This window comes from Macadamia integrifolia, chromosome 3 (genome assembly GCF_013358625.1).
Source record: "Macadamia integrifolia cultivar HAES 741 chromosome 3, SCU_Mint_v3, whole genome shotgun sequence".
Lineage (NCBI taxonomy): Eukaryota > Viridiplantae > Streptophyta > Magnoliopsida > Proteales > Proteaceae > Macadamia > Macadamia integrifolia.
The window spans coordinates 6,917,067-6,939,865 of NC_056559.1; the positions used below are offsets into that span (position 1 = coordinate 6,917,067).

A 22,799-nucleotide genomic window follows, 5' to 3' on the forward strand; every position below is an offset into this window, starting at 1 on the left:
CAATTCCATTCTAAGTTGTTAAGCACAACAAGAAAAACGGCCAATTCAATTAATTAATTAATGAGTAATTCTTTGACTTTCATCTTCTCTCCCGGGCCCCACCCTACTACCCTATCTAGTTTCATTGTGTTAAGAATCTAGTTTCATTGATCAGGCATGAATATTGAATATGGTCATCTGTACCCTTTCCGTCCCCACTATCAAGTGTGAACACATACGATATAGTTTCTTATATTAATTATTTTAATAAGTATTATTATTAATATGGCGAATTGTTATTATTCTCACAAAGGTACGAATGCTATCCTTCTTTTTAATATAAAATAAACGTTGAAATACCAAATTAATTAGATATTGATTTTAATTAAACCTAGCTTCTCGATCCGGTGTAGTCAGCAGTGCAGTAATATTATATATCACAAGATTGATGCACATTCCCTAAGACTAAGTCGATGATACTGTAGGGGGTAGGGGGTAGGGGGTAGGGCTGTGCATGACCACAATATATATATGAGAAAGAATCTACATGTCATACCAAATAGTTGTCCTGAAAAAAAAAGTATCATTTATGAAGGACTCATAAATTCAAAGTTAGAGAGTCAAATAATAACCCATGTGATTGAAAAATTGCACTACAGTGGCACATTGGGAAAGTTATTTCCTTTGTTTTTTAGAAATTAATTCACACTTTACATTTCACATGTATGTATGATTTGAGGTATCAATCTCAGATCGGTCAATCTTGATACATGGTCAATCTTATATCATCGAGAATTTGGATTTGTTGTATGTAATATGTGAGGATCCAACTCTTGTCCCTATCACTTCCATACATACTCTTCTTCACCCCCTCTTTATAGCATAAAAGTGGATCAAGTTTTATAACGACAAATGTATGTAAAGAAGATCAAAAACTCCAATATCCATGGTATATTGATACGGACCAAGTATAGAAGTATAGAAAAAAACTATTCAAAAGAAAAACCAGGGGTAAAAATGTCTGATAACGCGAGTCATGACTGATTTTTTTTTCGGTCGTGGACTTAAACCATGGTTGCATGCTAGCTTGGAGCAGGTCTAGGCCCGTCCTGTTATGGGTTTCAACAGTTGTCAGTTTTATCAACTCCTCCCCCTTTATACTTCCATTCTCTACTTGTAATATGCTCTAATTAATTACAAACTCATCATCACAAAATGTTGAAATTAATTAGTGAGACAACGTGTGGGCCCCAAAGAAAGTCGTTGTAGACTATATAGTAGTAGTGAATGAAGGGTCTGATGATGAACAAGGAAGGAACACGAGAGAGAGAGAGAGACATAGAATATAATATTAAGACAAGATATATAAGATGGCAGGTTCGGTTCAATTTAGTTGAGTTGATGATGATGATCATCTATTCATCTCTCAATGGAACTTGAGGCTGGTGAGAATGTTGTTATTGACAGGGTCAGCCAAATGGTCTAACAGGTTCTGATACGGACCAACTCCCGTAACGAGTCCTTGTATGAAGTAACCCAATATGGCCAACATCGCCAGCCTTCCATTCTTTACCTCCTTCAACTTCAGCTCCTTCATCGCCTTCTCGTCCTTCGTCCCCAGCCCCAGCGGGTTGAATAACGGGCCCCCCGGGTAGGCCGGATCCCCAGACCCACCTAGGTACTTCTCAAACCCCAGAAAGTACTGCTTACCCATCGATCCGGGATTCGCCCAGTCCTGGAATCTCCTGTGTTCCGCAAAACCCATCAGTGCCATCTCAAACACGAACAGCGTGTACGGGTCCGCCCAGTAATTGTATGTCCCTGCCGGCGGTATCACCCCTGTCTTGAACCAAGGCAGTGCCGTCTCCTCCGGTATCAGCCCCAGTTTCCCTAGTATCTCCGGTGCAATGGCCCCTACCGCTCCCAACATCGCGTACCGCCCGTTTATGACCTCTCCATACGACAGCCATTTCGGTTCAAAGAATCCGCCTGTACCTTCTGGGTCCGACAGCCCCAGAGGGTCGAATCCGTAGTCACCCGGGAGGCTGCTCATTTAATCATTTATCAACATTAATAGCAATTCATCATTTTCTCCTTATACTACTTTTTTTTCCACAGAAACTCAACAAATTAAACTATTTTCATATCCACTTTGGAGTGTTTTTTTTCTCCTTAAACCAAAAAGTATTATTTTATTTATTTATTATTATTTTTTTGAAACAGAAGCTTTTTTTTTTTTTTAATTTTTATTTTATCTTCTAGGTAAAAAAAAAAAAAAAAAAAAAGGGCAATAACTGCACAATTAATCCATAAAATTCATGAGGAAAATAAAATAAAATTGTAGATGAAGAAGGAAGGAACCAGAGGTGTTTGAAGTCCTAAATTTCCCAAGTTTAATCAAAGAGTCAATTATTAGTTAGTATTCACTTTAACCAAGGTTATGAATCCTGAGTTCAATTACCTGCCATCTAAGTATGAAAGACTCTGCTTGGATGCAAACCAGAGCTGTCTGTCTGCTCCTTGCTGCAAATTAAACGCAAAAAGAGAAATTAAAGATGAGGGCATGCATGTTGACAATGATAATCGAAATTTCTTTACTTTAAAGGTAGAAGGAAATATTTCCCTCATCCCCTCTCTTATTATGAAACAGAGAAAAAATAGCTGGCAGTGGAATCTTATTATAGAGTACATCATTGATTTAGTTAAAGAGAAGGAGGAGACTAACCTTGACTGGAGGTGTAGAAGCTGCTCTTACAACAAACGAAGACTTCCTTGAGGAGGAAGAAGAGGAGGAGGAGGCCGACCCACTAGGAAGGGTCCTTGCCCCCAATAGTTGTCTTGCTGCGTCCATAGAAGATGTGAGAGAAGAAGACACCAGGGCCTGTGTTGCCATCTTCTTCTTTCTTTCCCTGCTTGCAAACTTTGACGATGTGATGGAAAGATCCAAGGAATTGAAATGCAACCAGAGAAGCAGAGAAGAGAAATAGATGCTGGATCAGGGGTTGTGGGGCCGAGACCCGAATTCGTGTGGTTGTTGTGAGGTTCGCGAGGGCTGAGTGGCTGAAACTTAACAAACAACGTTCAAATAAAAATCTGGGCCGAGATGAGGTGTCGTCAATCTTGGAGATTAGATGTGATCTGAGTCGCCCAACAGACGACTGCCGCGTGGCCATTCCAAGATAAGTGCTGTGCGTATGGTGATTGGTGAGCCATGGGCCCTTCCTTGGGTTTTACAGGATTCTCACAAATTTCTAAGCTTTCTGGCGAACCACGTGTCAAATATCTCAGCAATGACATTTCGTACGATATGCAAATGCAGAAATTTTGGAGAGTCATCATACACAGAACCCACCCAGGGGGTGGGGCCCGGCGTCACAATTTATTTATTATTTATGTGACTCTCACTCAGTCTCTGGCCATTACCATGGAAATTATTATTTGGTAGCTCTTTTTTTCTGGACTGCATCTCCATCTGGAAATCTATACATTGCACCTCAAATACCAACCAATGGTCTTCATTTGTCTGGTTTTAATCAAAGTAGGGTGCTTGTCAAATAATAAAATAAAGATAAAATGGTCGTGATACGTGCAGAAAAATAGGAATGTAGAATGTCCAGAGCCGATGAATATTCACGTAAGTGATATGATTGACACCTGTTAAATATGTTAATTCTGCTAACAGAGTTGTAACTGTTTACAACTCTGTTTAATATTATTAATATTAAATAATAATAATAAATCCCAATATAAGCGGACTTCTCATTTGATTCGGCTTAGAAATCTCGATCATCTCTCTCTCCTTGCTTTGTCTTTAAGGTTGTTCCTTCTTTCTTCTTCCTTTTTCAGTGCTCTCCAGTCTAGTTGAAGTTTTGTTTGCCAATCTCACTAAAGATTTGTATCCATGGTAAATTCTCATAGGTTAATAATATCTACCTAATAAGTAATAATAAAATCCTAGATATTCAACAGCTTTGTTTACTTTTTTAATTCAAATTTGTCCTCTTCCATACATTCAAGTTTTACCGTTCAAATCCCTTCCCTGATGATTAATATGTAAACATGGTATTTGGATATGTGTGGCCAAGTCTCTCATATGCGCAGTGCCTGAAAATAGTTATGTTGATTTTTTTCTTACTTCATCTTATTAGAAAGAGAGAGAGATGATGATGATGGCGATTGTAGAAAGAAGGAATGGCATCGAAGAAGAAGCAAGGAGAGAGAGAGAGAATTGAGATTTCTCAGCAGAATCGAAGGAGGAGTCTGCTTATATTGGATTTTTATTTTTTATTTATTTTAAAAAAAATATTAAACAAGTTAAGTAACCATGTTCGTCATCTCTCCACCCTAAAAATTAGGAATCAGTTACAATATAAAAAACTAATAGATGGTTTAGATTAATCTAATATTAAATGGACGGTTAATATTAAAAGAAAGTGAAAATAAGATTGCAATACGTACGTCTTGCTATCACTCGCCCTAAAATAAAGCTTAAAAAATTCAATGAAATCCCTACATTACTCCTCTTTAAAAGTACATATTATCATTTGACTTAGAACTCATGGCTGTAATAAGGAAAAGTATATGATTATTTATTTTTTGTTTTTCTTTAAAAATTATTTTTTTGGTAAAGCTTAAGAAAAAAAAAATTTCAATGAAATCCCTACATTACTCCTCTTCAAAAGTACTTATTATCATTTGACTTAGAACTCATTGCTAGCATCACCATTCCCTTCGTGGTTAATAGGCTGTAATAAGGAAAGTTATATGATTATTTATTTTTGTTTTTCTTTATAAAATTACTCACTCAAAGCTTTAGTTAAAAAAAATCTACAATTAGCCAAAATAATGATTCTTCATCTTTCACACACAATCATGTACTTTTGTTAACTGAAACTTTGGGTGAGCAATTTTGTAAACCTAAACCTAATTTTATTTATTTTTATAACTAAAATATTGAGTGGGTAATTTTGTAAACTCAAACTTAATTTTAGGTATTTTTGTAACTAAAATATTGAGTGGGTAATTTTATAAACCCAATCCTAATTTTAGATATTTTTGTCTAACTGAAACTTTGGGTGGTTAATTTTGTAAAGAGAAAATTGCATTGCCACCCCCTGAACTTTGGTCCTTATTCAATGCCACCCCTTGGACTTTTTGAAACACCAAAGATACCCCCTTAAAATTCAAATAATTTCAAATCAGTCCCTGTCGTTAGCCGACCGTGTTAAGTGAATGAAAGTATGTTAGTTTTTTTACAAAATGCCCAAAACACCCCCATATATTGTGAGAGGATAATATTGCCCTCCCTTTCCCTTCTTCTTCTAAACCCACACTCTCCCTCTCACTCCTCACTCATATGAACAAGGAAGAAGAACTTGCAAGTCAATCGCTCCCCTCCGGCATGCGATTCTCAGACCAATAGATGACCGACGTGTGATTCCCTTCTTCTTCTCCCCACCGACGTGCAAACTTCTCCTCTCCGACGACTTGTTCGTCCAAGGTATTTAATGGTTCTTCTTCCTCATGGTTTTTAGGGTTCTTCTTCCTTCTTGGACATTTAGGGTTCTTCTTCCTTGGCTTCAACATATAGTATTTTATTCATTGACTTACTCATCATTAACTTCGAAGTCATACCATAGTTCGAGGAAGAGCTCATATATTTTTAAACCTTCAGAGGTAAATTCTCACTTTCTAAGAAACGATTAACAATTCGGTTGGATGAATTTTGTTCCAGCAGATTTTGTTACATTTATCTACATACTGTTATGGTTTAGCAGTTTCAATTTTGTAGTGTGTCATTGGTTTGCTCCCCTCCCCCTCTTCCCTGGTTCTCTTTTCCATATTTGCATATGTTGATCAAGGTCACCCTAGTCCATATGTGACCCTTTGGCATTTGGTGCTATTAAAGTTTTTGAAACATCATTAATCCAATACTTCCCCTGTATTAATCATCGTTTTTAACCATTATAGACTTGAATTCAAAAGTGTGAAGATTGCATCATTCTCAGCACTCATCATATATGATTTTCTTTCTGTCATGGACATAGTAGACCACCGAATCATTTGACATTTAAACAACACATAGTACATGCAATCATATGATTTTATGAATACATTTAGATGATTATCATTCACTGTCATGATCATTCATAAAGCCCCCTAGAATCTTTTGAGGATTTCTAGTTTTGTATTCTCTTCATTACCATTTTCATTATTATGATAGTGATCCACAAGGGGAGAAAGAAAATCATGATCATAACTACCATTTACTTTGGGATACCCAGATTCGTCTAGATACTTAAAATATGAGATAGTAAATACTGCATATGTACCCGAAGTTGTTCAACCTTGCCACAAATAGAAAGAGATTAACAAATGTGCCAGTTAAGGCCTTTAGTGAGGTCCATAACAGAATGCACAATGGCATGTAAGACATATAAAGATACCGAGAATTCTAGCACAAAGGGCACAAAAGGCAGCATAACAGTCAAGCCCCACATAAGGCAAGAAGTCAATAACCCAAATAGGAATACATGTAAGTAATCTCAATAGTGCCTGGCTGTGGTTGTTTGCTGATGAGTCTCACTATAGTTCCCATGGGCATAGTCAAGAAACTGAAAAGAATATCTACAAAGTCACCTTCAGTTTCAGCCATTACTACTCTGTTGTTCTTCTTGTCGATCAGAAGCTTCAGGCTAATGGTCTGTGACCCTTCTTGGGAAGTCATTGTTGATTGATGATTTAAGCAATCCTGTAAGTGAATCAGTTCCTAATTTCATTCCCAACCTCTAGCATGACAAAGATAACTTATTTGACAACTTGTGATCCTGAAAGGCCATTCCACATATTGATAAGAGTGAGAGGGAATGAGAATTCATACTTGTCTATATTGGGTTTGATTAAAATGGAAGATAACTTTTTAAGGCCTAAAAAACTCTCAGAATTATTAAGCATAAATTACTTAATAAATAAGATTACTGCTTATAGGTTTCTTTTTAGAGAAAATTGCTCACCTCATTTTTCATGTTTCATGATATTTAGTATTGATGAGTATTAAGTACAGTTACTGATTTTCTCTGTTTTCACATTTGATTTTTTTTTAGCAATGAATGTTAAGTGTTTTATTGAATACCAATGGAGTTGGAAGACTGTAGTTAAAATTGTTGATCCAGACTTATATGGCTACTTAGACATGGCGTCGGGTCCCGGCTGACACCAAGAGGGGGGGTGAACCAGTGTGTCCAAAAACTTTCTCTCAGTTGATTCTTTACCAGGTCACTAGCTGATGTGGCCCACTCTCAATCCCAATCTACTGATATGTGAACTATTGATAACTCTCGCTGCTGCACTAAGCTTACTCACATAACCTGTATTGCTGCTGAGAGCTGACTCAAAAACCCCACATGACAATCACTGTCACATACACATAGTCATATGTATATCTACACTGCACCACCAAGTGGTCAATTCTACCAGATGTACACACCCATTCTGCAGGCATACACTCCAATCCACAATACAATTCTAGCATGCATAATCACAACACAAGAAATACATGTTTCAATCAGTTTCCTACATACATGGAATAATGCCCACTATCGAGCTCAACATTTACTCAATACTAATTATGACTGCACCCACAGCCAAGGGAACATGTTCCCAGTTTCCACCCTTAACTTACAAAGGGTAGGTCTTCACCCAATTTTTCCCAGAATAATCTGAGAGGCCACACCCATGGTAGATATGTTTAGGTAGTAGTAACTACCAAGGAACACATTGTCCTTATGTCCAGCACTCATTGAACACCAATTACATAGATAAGGTTGGGCTTATAACAATGCCCTACAATGATATCCCACATAGCATAGGTCTATGACAATATAACCTAGCTAAGCAGACAATGGAAACACAGTAAATCAAAAGCGTAGGTCAATGAGTGTAGAATAGCTTACAACTCTGTAATGTCTCTGATCACTGGTTTCCGAAGATGGGACCAAGAGCTCTGATGGTCCACTAGAATCTTCAATATCCCCTAAGTTGATGAAGAAATTGGAATCTTCAAGTGCACTGTAGAACCCGAACCAGTCTGTGTCTGAAACACTCTGGCAGTGAGTGTGTGATGCAAATACTTTCCCTCTACTTTTCCTCTATTTTCTTTTCTTTTCCTTCCTTTCCTTTCCTTTCCTTTCTTTTCTTTTTCTTTCCTCCTTTGTGGAAGCTCACCCTAGCTTCATCAAGGCATACCACTTCTCCTCTTCTCTCTTCTTTCTTTCCACTTCCTCTCTTCCTGTGTTAGAGCTCTAATAGCTCAACAATGGCTCACACAAGCATGAATGGACTTATTCTCTCTTTTCCCTTTCTTCTTCCTACTTCATTTTTCTTGGCTACCACCAATGAAGCTTGCTGCCTTGGCTTCTAGCAGCTTTCCAAGTCTCTAATGGAGGCTATGGATCGAGTACAAGAGATTATAGGTTTTGCATTCAAAGCCTAAGCCTTCTTTGATCTTCAACTCAAATATTCGGCCACCTCTGCAACTCTCCTCTTCCTTTTCTTCCCTTAGGCATGTAGAGCTCGGAGTGGTGAAGAATTTCCAACTTGAATCACCCAAATTGAAGTTAGGATGAGGGAGATATAGCCCTTTGAAGTTGGGCTAACCAGAAAGCCAAAAATGGAATCTTCGGACGAGTAGCGTAGGCTACGCCGGTGGCACGCACAACAAAGGTGCAAATCTGACCGTATGTCTCATCAAAAGGAATCTCTTAATCTAGACCGTCCGATTCAAATAACGGATAGTAAATCTCAGCCACAAGATTTGACTAAGGAAGTCAACTGATGACGTCAAGCTGACGTCAGCAGTCAGTCGCCACTTTTTGTTGTCGAATTTTTATTGGCTCATTTTTCTGGAGTTTAAGGGGCTTGTCTCCCACTCAAAAAAGTGAAACGTTTATCAACCATTGGATCTGAATCCTTTAAGATTGGCTTTAATCATATCTCATAAGATCCTTAAGATCAAAATCTTTATAATACCTTCTATGCCCGCGCAAAACACCACAGCATACCTTGATATGGTGTAGCGACAGAGCATCAAAGCTTATACACTCAACCAATGGGTGATCTCTCGATCGAATTTGGTCCGTCACTTCAGCGCCCAAGCTTAGCAGCCTTTGGATGGGATTAAGGCATACGTGGCTTCATCTGAGCCCTTTATTCTATAACTCTATACTCCTCTTTATTACAATCAAGCCCTTGCCTTCATATATTTCAATGCTTAAAGACCCTAGCAACTTAGACCTTCAAAATCTTTAAATTACATAAAAGCCCCTAAAATTTGAAAATTAAATATGGGAAATCCACCCAACACCGAGAGCAGTTTGTTGATTTTTTGGTTCGGATTTTTAAATCGTCTTCACAGAAATAAATGTAATTTTTTCATACGATATCCGATCGAGATGAAACGAAGTGCATTGGAACCGCGACTGGACACTCTACAATTCTAGAAGACTCGATCATTTGGCTCAACCATGTGGAAAGACCAAAATGCCCCTAGATATTTCTAATGATGCATCTTCCTCATACGGAATCGGAATGAGATGAAATCAAAACAGTTGGAAAGATTTAATTTTTTTTCGTATCGTTACATGGAGAACACTTCTTTTAAAAAATTCATTTTCAATGCCAAAATTACCCTCGACTTCTATAAATACTTTAACTTCTTCATACGGTATCGAAACGTGACGAAATCAAATGCACTAGACTAGATAAATTATAATATATCTTTTTTCATGAAGATATGGTCTTTCAAAAATGTTATTTTTATAGTCGAAAATGCTCCCAAGCATAAATAGACAAATTTTACCAGTTTTGACCCAGAAACCCGCACCACCTACCATAGATGAATCAAACCACTCAATGTACACAATGTGACTATGTTATTTCATTGGTAACATTAAACGCTATCATGTCATCACTTTCGGCCATGTCATCCAAACTGGCCACATCATCACCACCACGTGGCTGGGTTGCCAATAAGGACAACCATACAACAACAATCTCTCCCTTTGGAGTTGTTGGCAACCACCTCATCACCAATACAATCCAAAGCTTCGATGAGTAAAACTCTTCCCCTTTGACAACAAGTACAAAGGGCGGAACCAATGGACTCCCCTTGAGTCCAATATGGGGGTTAGCAACATCAAGCAACTTGCACCCACTCTCCCAATGCCCCTAGTGCTTGGGAAGAACCACCACTCTCAATTTCTGTCTGAGAAAATCAAACTGATTTTTGGGATGTGGTTTAGTAAAGATATTAGCCACTTTCTCTACTGTGGGATCAAACTCCATCCTTACTTCACCTTCCATCACTTTGTCTCTCAAAAAATGATACCGGATGGCAATGTGATTTGTTCTAGAATGCATCACCGGCTTTTTAGAAATGTTGATAGCATTTGTATTGTCACAATACAGTGGTACTACCTGGTCAACCTTCACACTTAAATCCTTCAACATCTGCTTCATCCACAACACTTGTGTACAACAAGATGTAGCTGTAATGTACTATACCTCTGCAGTTGGAAGAGAGATTGACTCTTGTTTCTTACTGTGCCATGCCACCAAGCTGCTCCTCAAATAGAATGCACCACCACTGGTGCTCTTCCTGTCATCCACACATCCGGCCCAATCTGCACAAACTAAAGCTCTTGACCTTCGGATACTATAAGCCAAACTCACTGGTCCCCTTCAAATATCTGAAAATTCTTTTTATTGCTGCCACGTGTGTCTCCTTTGATCCTGCTTGGAATTTGGCTACCATGCACATAGCTTGTAAGATATCAGACCTACTAGCTGTCAGATGTAATAGGCTATCAATCATTGACTTGTACGAGGTGTGGTCAACTGATGGAGAGTCATCTTCCTTGCTCAACTTATACCCAGTCATCATAGGTGTACTAACCGGTTTATAATCTTTCATGGTGAATCTCTTCAACATCTCCCTCTTTGACTTCAGTATCAAAAAACTATAACATCTCTCTAAAGCAATCTCTCACAATATGAAATACAAACATCTATAGGAGTGCCCATACGTATATTTTCAATCCTACAGATGTGAGAGTTTAGACTACATAGGAGTGTCCATACGCATCTTCCCTATCTTATGAGTTGAAATCTCAATTACTCAACTGACCTCATATCCGCTTCAACGCTACTCATTAAACAAGTGTTGCCTCAACTGGATATACATCATCAATAACAAGTTACAGTGCACAACTGTTCAACTCACCAGCTTCTTATTATAAATCTCTGCATCCAGTCAACACAACATATCATTCTCTCTGTCACTAGTGTTGAAATATTTAACTCTGCTAAAGTCAAACAATCACCATGATCACACAAAACTGCACTCTGATAACTACCATTGAGATTGATATAAGCTGAATCTCTGACCCATACTAATGCATACAAAAGCTGATTGTTATCTACTGCATTCCTCTGACCATATTTGGTATCCTCAATTACTCTGTCCTCCAACCAACACTGAATTGCCCATCTAATGACTGCTCTATTAAGATGAAACCATTCAAAGGAACTGTGCATCAACTGATGTATCTAATCCAAGTACTATTGCTGGAACTCTGCTTCCATCATCTGAGTCATGCTGGGGGCACTAATAATCCTTTAGTGAGCTCCCTCTCTTCTTGTGCACACATGTGCACCTAGTGCTTGGGAGGTGCGCCCACTCCCACACCTTGTCTAGGTGATGTGACAGTGGCAAGTGTAACTGCATACTCCTCTGTGTGTCTCACTCTCCATCTCAACTGACCAACTGCCTTGGTCCTCTTCATGTGCTACTTCTTAGAAGCTTTCACACCTTGTCTACCTCTCTGCTTAGTCACTATATTTTTCAGTCTCTGTCTTTGTTCAGCCAAAATAATTGTAGATCTCTTTGTTGCCTTCCTAACAGATGATCTTTACTTTCTAAACATTACTTGCATAACTGTAGAACTGACATCTACTTTTGCTTTTCAGATTATGTTCACTGCTACCTTACCCTTATGCTTGGTCTGTTTGACTGATGCATGTATCTTCTATGTGTCATTTATTTTTCATACATTACACAAAGCCACTTGAGATTGGTCACTATACTGTGGCTAATGCTTCTTGGACTGCCTCTCATTAACTTTCATTCTAGAACCTCTTCTTAAATTTTTTGTTCTAGAGATTTGATAGTTTCTCTCTTCTTGTAATAGCTGAGGGGAGAGTACTGTCTTACAATACTTGGCCTAATGTCCAAGTTGATGACATCTAAGACACTCCATTGGCTGTTTGTTCAGTGGTGCTATAAGAATCTTTTCTCCATAGCTGGGAACTGCTTTAGATGTGCATTGGGCTCTCCTATGCCCATATCCACTACATCTGTGACAATAACCATGAAAGGTGATTGTATCATTGGGGATTGCCTATGCAAACTTGGTAGAACATTATAACTGGTGGTGAAAATCATCTACCTCTGCTGAGAAGTTACCTGTCTAAGCCTCTGATGACTGAACCTGCTAAACTTCATTTACTCAACTGGTCTCTTTTGATAAGCTCTGTCAAAACTGCTATAACCACCAACTTTGTCACTATACACTCTGTCTCTATTCCCTATCTGCTGGCCTCTACCTCTGCTCTCCATATCTTGTGGACTGTCTCCACATTGTGTCTAATGTGTATGAGATCTCATCTCACTACTATGCCTCTGATCTCTACTCCTCTGTCTCCTATGAGCTCTCTTCTATGTCTTTCCTATAGTCTGTCTCTATAGTCTAATCTCAATTGTCTCTGTAGCTTTTCCTGCTGACTCACCCTACTCTGTTATAAAATTAGAGCTGATGATTGGTGACTTTTGACACCTCACAACCTGAGTTGGATGTCTGTTAGTCTCAGCAACTATAGGTGGAGTTGCTAATTTGCTCCTCTTTAACTCTGTTAATTGAGTTTGAAGGGTTGTGATCTCTGCCTCATGCCTATTATAAATCTGACACTGCCTACTAAGTTAAGTCTCAGACTCTGATAGTTGTGCCCTCAAAATTGTGACAACCTCTTCAAGGTTGCTGCATCTCTCATTTATCCTGATAATCTGTGATTCCAACTTATCAATAATAAATATAGACTCTCTCTCAAGTCCACTGTATTCTACACCCTTGGAAGACAATTGTCTCTCCAAGTCTTCTGCAACTTTGTTGACTTCACTAAGATCTCTCGAGGTTAATGCATGTCTCTCCTTCTCTAGTCTCAACTCATTAAGAGATACTTCCAGTTCACCTTTCTAGTAAATCACTAGTTCCATATCCTTAGTATCAGTATCATCATCACTACTTCCACTCTTAGAATCACTGGTGGAACACTGATCTGATGGCTTGCTATTTGCGTCTGATGTAAGAACAATGTCTGTTGACAGCCTATCCTTGATAGCTGACTCATCTCCATAGAGACTATGTAGTCTATCTCACATTGACTTGGCTGACGTGCAATCATTAACTTTAACACCCACACTATCTGTCAGTCCTTCCAGAATAGTCTTTCTTGCTTTTGAGTCAAACTTGGAGTCCTTCTTAGAATTTCCTTTTTCACTAGCCACAACCATCCATATGTCATATCCTAAGCTACAAAGATAGAGCTTCATCACCCTCCTCCAGAACATAAAGTCTGATCCATCAAACATAGATGTTCCAGAAGTGGACTTATCATATGTTGCCATTTTTAACAAATCGGATCACTCTTTAGCTGTTAAACTGTTTCAAGAGCCCTAGCTTGATACCAATTGTTAGGTCCTGATTGACACTGAGAGGGGAGGTGAATCAGTGTGTCCAAAAACTTTTCCTCAGCTGGTTCTTTACTAGGTCACCAGCTGATGTGGCTCACTCTCAATCATAGTCTACTAATGCTGCCCAGAGCTACTATGTGAACTATTGATAACTCTCGCTGCTGCATGAAGCTTACTCACATAACCTGTATTACTGCTGAGAGTTGACCCACAAACCTTGCACATCAATCACTATCACATACATATAGTTGTATGTATATCCATACTACACCACCAAGTGGTCAGGTCTACCAGATGTACACACCCATCCTGCAGGCATACACTCCAATCCACAATACAATTCTAGCATGGACAGTCACAACACAAGAAATACGTGCTTCCGTCAGTTGCCTACATGCACGGAGTAATGCCCACTGTCAAACTCATCATTTATTCAATACTAATTATGACTGCACCCACAGCCAAGGGAACACATTCTCAGTTTCCACCCTTGACTTACAAAGGGTAGGTTTTCACCCCAATTTTTTCAAAATAATCTGAGAGGCCACACCCATGGCAGATATGTTTAGGTAGTGGTAACTACCAAGGAACACACTGTCCCTATGTCCAGCACCCATTAAACACTAATTACATAGATAAGGTTGGGCTTATAACAATGCCCTACAATGATATCCCACATAGCATAGGTCTATGGTAATATAACATAGCTAAGCAAACAATGGAAATACAGTAAATCAAAAGCGTAGATCATTGAGTGTAGAATAACATACAACTCTGTAATGTCCCTGATCATTGGTTTCCGAAGATGGGACTGAGAACTTTGATGGTCCATTAAGATCTTCAATCTTCCCTGAGTTGATGAAGAAATTAGAATCTTCAAGTGCACTATAGAACCCGAATCAATCTGTGTCTGAAACACTCTGGCAGTGAGTGTGTGACACAAATACTTTCCCTCTTCTTTTCCTATCTTTTCTTTTCTTTTCTTTTCCTTCCTTCTTTCCTTTCCTTTCCTTTCTTTTTTTCTTTCCTTTCCTCCTTTGTGGAAGCTCACCCTAGCTTCATCAAGGCACACCACTTCTCCTCTTCTCTCTTCTTTCTTTTCACTTCCTCTCTTCCTCTGTTAGAGCTCTAATAGCTCAACAATGGCTCACACAAGCATGAATGGGCTTCTTCTCTCTTTTCCCTTTCTTCTTCCAGCTTCTCTTTTCTCTTCCCTTTTCTTGGCTACCACTAATGAAGCTTGCTGCCTTGGCTTCCAGTAGCTTCCCAAGTCTCTAATGGAGGCTATGGATCGAGTACAAGAGATTATAGGTTTTGCATTCAAAGCCTAAGCCTTCTTTGATCTTCAACTCAAATATTCGGCCACCTCTGCAACTCTCCTCTTCCTTTTCTTCCCTTAGGCATGTAGAACTCGGAGTGGTGAAGAATCTCCAATTTGAATCACCCAAATCGGAGTTAGGATGAGGGAGATATAGCCCTTTGAAGTTGGGCTAACCAGAAAGCCTCAAATGGAATCTTTAGACTAGTAGTGTAGGCTACGCCGGTGGTGCGTACAACAGAGGTGCAAATCAGACTGTATATCTCATCAAAAGGAATCTCTTAATCTAGACCGTCCAATTCAAATAATGGATAGTAAATCTCAGCCACAAGATTTGAATAAGGGAATCAACTGATGACGTCATGCTGATGTCAGCGATCAGCTGTCACTTTTTGTTGTGGATTTTTTATTAGATCCTTTTTTCGGATTTTAAGGGAGCTCGTCTCCCACTCACAAAAGTGAAACGCTTATCAACTATTGGATCTAAATCCTTCAAGATTGGCTTTAATCATATCTCATGAGATCCTTAAGATCGAAATGTTTATAATACCTTCTATGCACGTGCAAAACACCATAGCATACCTTGATAAGGTGTAGCACCAGAGCATCAAAGCTTATGCACTCAACCAATGGGTGATCTCTCGATAGAATATGGTCCGTCACTTCAGTGCCTAGGCTTAGCAGCCTTTGGATGGGAATAAGACATACATGGCTTCATCTGAGCCCTTCATTCTACAACTCTATATTCCTCTTTATTACAATCAAGCCCTTACCTTCATATATTTTAGTGCTTAAAGACCCTAGCAACTTAGACCTTCAAAATCTAAAAATTACATAAAAGCCTCTGAAATTTGAAAATTAAATATGAAAAATCCACCCAACACCGAGAGCAGTCGGTTGATTTTTTGGTTCGGATTTTCAAACAAGCTTCATAGAAATAAATGTAACTTTTCATACGATATCCGATCGAGATGAAATGAAGTGCGTTGGAACCTGACTGGACGTTCTACAATCTGACTTAACCATACAAAAAGATCAAAATGCCCCTAGACCTTTCCAATGATGCTCTTCCTCATACGGAATCAGAATACGATGAAATTAGAACTGTTGGAATGATCTGATTTTTTTTTTGGTATCGTTACATGTAGAACACTTCCTTTAAAAAATTCATCTTCAATTCTGAAATTACCCCCGACTGCCATAAATATCGTAACTTCTTTATAAAGTATCTGAATGCAATGAAATTAAATGCACTCGACTAGATAAATTACAATATATATTTTTCATGAAGAAATGGTCTTCCAAAAATTTCATTTTCACTATCGAAAATGCCCTTGAGCATAAATAGACTAATTTTACCAGTTTTAACCCAGAAACCCACACCACCTACTATAGATGAATCAAACCACTACATGCACACAATGTGACTATGTTATCTCATCGATGACATTGAACGCTGCCATGTCATCACTTTCGGCCATGTCACCTAAACTGGCCACATCATCATGTGGCCGGATTACCAACAAGGACAACCATACAACAACACATAGTGTATGACATCTATAATGAACTCATCACACATGTGCCTGTGGGTCACAATGTAGTTTTTAAAGTGAAGTATGTACTGCCAAACAATGAGATAAGGGAGGTAACAGATGATCTATCAGTGTATGAGCTGTTTGGTTTACATAGTTGTGATATGATAAATATATATGTGGATGACATTATTCACAGTAAGTCTACAACCGATGAATTTATAGTTAACCGGTTCCCTAACAGTCTGGTTAATTATAGAGATGGTGAACTTGATGATGAACCTGCTGGACAATGTCAACAGCCTCTACAACCATATGGTGCTGGTCCTGGTCAGAGCAGGGGGGAAATTACTGTATGTAGGGCTACTACTAGTGCTAATAGTAGTGGCAGTAGAAGTGAAAGTGAAAGTGCTACTGCTTGTGCTACAACTACTGTTAGGGGAGGTAAAGGTACTATGACCAATGCAAGGTGTACGAGCACTGCTACTTCTAGTGGAAGAGCTAGTAGCAGCAGTGAAGCTACTGGTAAGAGACTGAGAGTGTCTGATGAGGTTGTCAGGAATGTTAGCAACAACAATGTATGTTCGGATGACTCTATGGTTGGATCTGATGAAGATTAGAAAATTGACAGCGAAGATGAGTGAGATGATGAAAGTGAAAGAAAAGATAGTTAGAATGACAGTGAAGCTACAAAGGATGATGGGTATGGGAAAAATGTTGATGAATCATTTGATGATGACCTATCTGGATATGAATCTGAAGAGTGTTATGATAAATTTGGTGAATAGAACTATGTGGGTGATGGTGGCAAGGTGACGATAGCTGAAGATAATGTGTATAGAAGGTAATGTGTGTGGAAGTGTGCACCATTTCAAGGAAGCTTTGAGAGAGTATATACTGCAAGAGGGGTTTGATATTATCAGGTTGAAAAATGAACAAGCTAGAGTTACAGTTATATGCAAAGCACAAAATTGTTCATGAAGATTACATGCTTTACCAATATCAGATGGTGTCACCTATATAATAAAGACATATAACCCAGTTCATACATGTATTAAGGCAACCAAGAACAGGTCTGCTACATCTGGATGGATAGCAATGAAACTTCTTCAACAACTGAAGGTTTAACCAGAAATGAAAATAGAGACCATAGCTGATCATATACAGAAAACATATGGTCTTTAGTTTCACTATACCAAGCTATATAGGGCTCGTAGGATTTCCCTAGAGATTAATGAAGGAAGTCATTCCAAGTCATATGCAAAATTACCTGCCTATAGTAGGTTGGTACTTCAAAAGGATGTTGGGAGAATTTTTAAGCTCCAGTTTGAGATCAGGAATCGTATGATAGATAATCTGATTTTTAAAAGATTGTTTGTCTGTTTTGATGCTTGCAAGAAGGGTTTCTTGAGAGGATGTAGACCGTTCATTGGTCTTGATGGCTGCCACCTCAAGGGCAGATATGGAGAGGTTCTGTTGAGTGCAATATCTGTTGATAGGATCAATAGTGTTTTTTTCTATTCCATATGGTGTAGTTGAAGTTGAGTGTAAAGACAACTGGATGTGGTTTCTGGATAATTTACAAGATACTCTACTCAATGACAATGATGATATGTCATTCACATTCATGTCAGACAGACAGAAGGTATATTTTTTTTTTATCTTTTAAATCTTTATTTTCAATTACTCATTTTCATGTCCTAACATTTTTCATATGTGTTGTGTAGGGACTGTCAGATGTAATTTCCACAATCTTCCCTTATGCTCACCAAAGAATTTACAGTAGGCATCTATATCAAAATCTGAAGGCAAAACACCCTAGTTTGCTATTGAGACTACATTTTTGGGCTGCCTCACAAGCTTCAACTGAACCTTAATTTCAAAAGAAAATGTGTAGCATCAAGGAGATTAAGGAGAACGTATACTTGTATTTGAATGAAAACCCCCCGAGGATGTGGTCAAGGCATGCCTTCGATGTAGGAGCAAACAGTGACCATATCACGAACAATATGACTGAGTCATTTAATCATTGGGTTAGAGACTTAAGGAGCAAACTCATTCTCACATTGGTTGATCAGCTAAGGGTGAAAATAATGGCTAGCCTACACAGGAGGTATGAGAAGGCATCCATATGGGAGGGTAAAGTAACACCAAGGGTTATGATGAAGTTGAACAAGGTCTAGCAAGAAGCAAGGCATTGTAGGTGTTAACCAGCAGGTGAAGGTCAATTTGAGGTCTTAGATAAATTTGAAAATAGATTTGCGGTTAATTTGAACCATTACAGATGTGATTGTAGAGTTTGGAAAACCACTGGTATACCTTGTCTCCATGCTGTAGCTTCTATATCACACATAAGGGGAGAGTTGGTCAACTACTATGATCCATTTTTCACTATTGAAAAATATTTGGATACATACAAAGAGATGATCCATCCACTTTCAGATCTGGCAGGGTTGAAGGATGATGCTCCTAATGAGAGAGTACTACCACCAAATTTGAAGAAGTTACTAGGTAGATCTCACAAACTTAGGAAAAAAGAAGCAAGAGAAGCATTTCCTTCAGATTTCAGGAAGAGATCATCATCAATTAGGTATGACATCTGCAAGAAGGAAGGACACAATAGGAGGACATGCCCAAGGGTTGGAGATGCTGGGCAAGATGGATGTACTAGTAAAAAGAAGAATATGAAGGTAAATGCAACTCACTTTATTTATTTAGTTGAAACTTGTTTAATAAGTATCTCATACTTATTTTATGTTGTGTAGAAGAAACAAAAAGGAGAGAGTTAAGATGAGATCAGCACATCTCGATGAATGACTAGATCATAGGCATCTATGATTAGCACAGTTGGGTGTTTACAGGACAAGGTACTAACCAAACAGAAGACCAATCAAGCAAAGAGGACAATAAGGGAGCGGGGGAAGAAATGAAGCACAAGCAATCTGGATGTTTTAATTTAGAACAAGAAACAATGTTGTATTAATTAACTTTTTCTGAGCGTAAGACAGTTGGGTGTTTCCTTATGGTTTTGGATGTTTTTGACGGATTTGTTTTTTTTTTTTAAGAACTATTTATATTTCACACTAAACATGGTTGTATGGAATATGTTATGAACAGGTATTCATGGATAATTTTTTTTTTTTTTTTTGGTTATGGTTGTGATGAAATATGTTAGTTTCAGGTGTGTAATGTTACAGATATTTAATTAAGACGCTGTCCATTTAATAGTAGACATAGGATGTCAATTTGGTATGAGAAAACTGCATTGTCATTTTGGTATTATTTATTTACAGGTATTAAATGTCATTTTATATCCAAAATGGTGCCCATTTACGGTCAAAATGGTGCCCGTTTGTTTTAGGAACTCATCACAATGATGGCCCTCTCTCCATCAAAATGCTGCCCATTCAATATGAGGGTCATGATTAACCAACAACTTAGTAATAAGAACAGAGAAGGAATGATTTCATTAAGTTCAAATGCTTACAGACTCGACAAAACTTTACTATTAAACATTGTAAAGCCATTTTTTAACACATAACACTAAACATACCACCACAAGCACACCAATTACAATCTTCATCGTTTCATACGCTTTCTCTAAATGCTTAATTCTTTTCTTCAAGGCATGAATCTCTTTTTTCATCTATTGACCATGGATTCTTTCACCAACAACTGCTTCTGAATTAGTTGCCTGAGGCAAAAGTCTTGGTGCAGCTATAGGATCACACCATGAGAAGAATCGACATCCTTTTGGTGCTTTACGGCAACAGTAGTACAGCATGTTTGGGTTCGAACTAGACTCTGAAATTCGCACCAATGCCCTTTTGGGTTCAGGACATTTGCATCTTACATTCACAAACCTTAACCCACTTTGGTTGCTGTCATTAACGCTCATGGTAGACATCGGTTAACTGTAAATTAACATGGTAAAAGTTGATTACAATTAGTTAGCATCCAGAGTATGAGAAATGCTCAAAATATAGACCCAGAACCCAAACACAGGGAACGCAAGTCATAGATCTAGAACAAAGAAAACACTGGAAAAAAAAAAAGAATAAGAGAGGAATTATGGTATGAGAGAGAAAGGAAAACCTTCTAATGGGTTGAAATCGTCTGCAATTCCGATCTCGTACAATTCCGTGCAATACGACCTTCAGGAGGTGACACGTGTATTGATACCAATACAATGGTCCAGATCTGGTACAACTAATAAAACATTAAATCAGTGAAGAGGCATTTAACTCAGATCTAGACCATTGCATTAGTATCAATACACGTGTCACCCCCTGAAGGTGGTATTTCACGGAATTGTACGAGATCGGAATTGCAGACGATTTTTTTCCCCTTCCAATGCTTCTTCCAACAATAAAAAAGCATTGGAAGGTTTTCAATGGTAGAGATTAAACCGTGGGGGCATGGATTCAGTAGGTATCAACAAGAATGGAGGAAGAGACACAGAGGATAAGAGAAGAGGGAGAGAACATGAGAGAAAATACAGTTTAATCACAAATTCAACCCAATAGCCAGAGAATAGAATCCCAAAATCACAAATTAATCACAAAATTTCCCCCTCCAATTTCAATCACAAAATCAACTCAATAGCTACAAGATCCAATCATCCAAAATCACAAATTAATTTCGTTTAATCAAGTCTATTTTAATAGAGATATAAGCATGTCCAAGAAGGAAGAAGAACCCTAAAAACCATGAGGAAGAAGAACCATTAAACACCTTGGACGGACAAGTCGCCGGAGAGGAGAGGATTGCATTCCGGTGGGGAGAAGAAGAAGGGAATCGCAAGCCGATCAGCTATTGGTCTGAGAGTCGCAAGCCGGAGGGGAGCGGTCGACTTGCAGGTTCTTCTTCCTTGTTCGTATGAGTGAGGAGTGAGAGGGAGAGTGTGGGTTTAGAAGAAGAAGGGAAAGGGAGGGCAATATTGTCCTCTCACAATAGCTGGGGGTGTTTTGGACATTTTGTAAAAACTAACAGACTTTCATTCACTTAACACGGTCGGCTAACGGCAGGGACTGATTTGGAATTGTTTGAATTTTAAGGGAGTGTCTTTGATGTTTCGAAAAGTTCAGAGGGTGGCATTGAATAGGGACCAAAGTTCAGGGGATGGTAATGCAATTTTCTCTTTTGTAAAAGAAAACTAAAATGGGTAATCTTATAATTTCCTCCACTATAATAAGTGTAGAATAGAACACCATGGATAATGGCACACATGTCTCTTGGGTTTGGATCGCTCTGCTTAGCTGAATGAATCTAAATCGATCATTATGGAGTCGACCCATGAATTGTCAGCTTGTCCTACAACTAGAAACATAGAGGACAGATCGGGGTAAAGGAGGAGCTTCAATGAGAGAATCTAAAGTAGTTTTGCCTTTCTGCAGATTTTAGGGTTTTATGGTGAGAAATTTGACTTCAATCCCATGGGCACCTGCAAAGATGGCATGCTTCCATGTACAAGTCTTGAAGGTCTGCAACACCTATTCTACGAGTGAGACTTATTAGTGGTGTTAATTTTCCACAATATTATCAGTAGAAACGAAATGAAACGAAACTATTCATTTGTGAAAAATGGATTCATTTTAAGGCAGTGTAAGGCTGGGAACCAAAGGCATTTGAGTGGCAGGATAGAAAGTTGTAAGCTATGGCCGCTTTGTGTTATCACCTAGGTTATAGGTATCAATGTCCGACATCGATACAATATCAATATGGATCGATCCATATCAGGTATAAATACAAAAGTTGACCATTTTTTTTCTTTCTTTTTGGCTGATACGATATGATACAATCAATCCATATTGAAATTATCTATCGGTCTTCGCAGATACTACTGATATGCATCAACAGATACCAAACTCATCGAATTCCAAAAGCCTAATATGGTCAATCCAGCCATTAAAACAGGTAGATTATCAACATATTAAACCGGCTAGAGAGAGGGAGAGAGAGAGAGAGTCCACAAGTGCTATTTTCCCTTGTTTTTCAGTGAGGGGTGCTCTTTGAACATCGGCCAGTGCCAAACTCGATAAACTACTGCTTTGGAGAGTAGGGATGATCCGTTCCAACCACAATCAAACTTCACCAAGTACGTGGAATGCCACTAGTTACTAGGTTATCCTCTATGATCTAGTTTTACCCATATACCTTCGCT

At 38.5% G+C, this 22,799-nt stretch overlaps 2 protein-coding genes across 2 annotated transcripts in view; one reads left to right on the forward strand and one right to left on the reverse strand.

Moving 5' to 3' along the window:
- The first annotated feature begins 1,193 nt into the window (after positions 1-1,193).
- Positions 1,194-22,799, forward strand: part of LOC122073664 (PRA1 family protein G2) — a 33,052-nt gene continuing 11,446 nt past the window's right edge. Inside the window, exon 1 of the mRNA XM_042638292.1 lies at positions 1,194-1,316. Coding sequence (XP_042494226.1) covers positions 1,267-1,316 — 50 coding nt within the window. The 5' untranslated portion in view covers positions 1,194-1,266. The remainder of the gene's footprint in view (positions 1,317-22,799) is intronic.
- Positions 1,224-2,926, reverse strand: LOC122073663 (chlorophyll a-b binding protein 8, chloroplastic). The gene is made up of 3 exons (XM_042638291.1): positions 2,705-2,926; positions 2,441-2,502; positions 1,224-2,024 (listed from the first exon to the last, which is right to left on the reverse strand). The coding sequence occupies exons 1-3, from the start codon at positions 2,870-2,872 to the stop codon at positions 1,406-1,408; spliced, it is 849 nt and encodes a 282-aa protein (XP_042494225.1). The 5' UTR covers positions 2,873-2,926; the 3' UTR covers positions 1,224-1,405.

What these genes read in the sequence shown, in the direction of transcription:
- LOC122073663 (XM_042638291.1), bottom strand. Translation starts at nt 2,872, where the DNA reads ATGGCAACACAGGCCCTGGTGTCTTCTTCTCTCACATCTTCTATGGAC. An exon ending in CTTCTACACCTCCAGTCAAG is followed by an intron (nt 2,503 to 2,704) that starts GTTAGTCTCCTC and finishes TTTAATTTGCAG; the next exon opens with CAAGGAGCAGACAGACAGCT. An exon ending in CTTTCATACTTAGATGGCAG is followed by an intron (nt 2,025 to 2,440) that starts GTAATTGAACTC and finishes TTAAATGAGCAG; the next exon opens with CCTCCCGGGTGACTACGGAT.